This window comes from Rhincodon typus, unplaced genomic scaffold (assembly GCF_021869965.1).
Source record: "Rhincodon typus isolate 14 unplaced genomic scaffold, sRhiTyp1.1 hic_rhity00010668, whole genome shotgun sequence".
Lineage (NCBI taxonomy): Eukaryota > Metazoa > Chordata > Chondrichthyes > Orectolobiformes > Rhincodontidae > Rhincodon > Rhincodon typus.
Genome location: NW_025976306.1, coordinates 761 through 1,826, shown reverse-complemented (window position 1 = coordinate 1,826; position 1,066 = coordinate 761). Strand labels below are relative to the sequence as shown.

Sequence of the window (1,066 nt, the reverse complement as noted above, 5' to 3'; positions counted from 1 at the left end):
TCCCACCCTAACCCGCACATCCCTGGGCACTACGGGACAATTTAGCATGGCCAATCCCACCCTAACCCGCACATCCCTGGGCACTACGGGGCAATTTAGCACGGCCAATCCACCCTAACCTGCACTGAGATAGAGAGATTTTTAATCAGGAGCGGGGATCGAGGGGTTATGGGGAAGAGGCAGGAAAGTGGAGTTGAGGCTGATCAGATCAGCCCCAATTGCATTGAATGGGAGAGCAGGATAAAGGGGCTGAATGGACTACGTCTGATGGAAGATATGGAGAGAGACACTGGGGGAGAGAGGGAGATAGGATTTCTGACCTGCTGCCCACCATTCTCCTTTTCACATGTACCGGTGTTGGGGGGGGGGGGGGGGGGAGGAACCTTCCTCTCTCTCTCGTCGCTCCCCAAGGTCTGAATATTGCCGGGCGTTCCAGAGACCGTTTGGCCCTGTGCTCCCGTGATTGTCTCAAAATGGGCCGTGGTGAGACTCGAGGCTCGAGTGCCTGATGGCTCGTTGGCTCGTTAGCCCCTGACGCCGACAACCGCTGGGCAGTGAGTTGGGTAGCGTCACCGCCCTGGCACCGTGCCCCGTCTCCGTAAACAGGGTAGAATCGGCACATCAGGAAGTTTCAGCAGCGCGGGCTTGAGTACCTGTCTGGGCGACTGCGGCTAGTCCTTCTGAGCTCTGTCTCTCTCCGCCCGCCTCCGTACCTCCCCCGTTCCCTCTCCGGCAGGTACCTGGAATACGTGAGGATCCCGCACACGGATCCCGTCGAATACGAATTCCGTTGGGGTCCCAGGGCTACAAAAGAAACCTCCAAGCTGAAGGTCCTGGAGTTCGTCGCCAAGGTAAACCGCTCAGGGTTTTGTGGAACACGTCGATTTTCGGGAGTCCCAGTTCCCCCCCCACTGCCGCCCGTGATGCGGGATCCTCCTGTGCACCATCCGTTAATCTTCTCCCCTCCCTTCCCCAGATGCACAATGACCAGGATCCCAAGACGTGGCTGACACAGTACAAGGAAGCCCAGCAGGAGGCGGCAGCGGCTCCGAGGAACTGACCGGGC

The 1,066-nt window shown here is 58.8% G+C and overlaps 1 protein-coding gene across 1 annotated transcript in view; it reads left to right on the top strand.

Annotated features, from left to right (window-relative positions):
- Positions 1 to 1,066, top strand: part of ndnl2 (necdin-like 2) — a 6,219-nt gene extending 5,153 nt beyond the window's left edge. The window contains exons 5-6 of the mRNA XM_048594536.1: positions 737 to 851; positions 977 to 1,066. Coding sequence (XP_048450493.1) covers positions 737 to 851; positions 977 to 1,060 — 199 coding nt within the window. The 3' untranslated portion in view covers positions 1,061 to 1,066. The remainder of the gene's footprint in view (positions 1 to 736; positions 852 to 976) is intronic.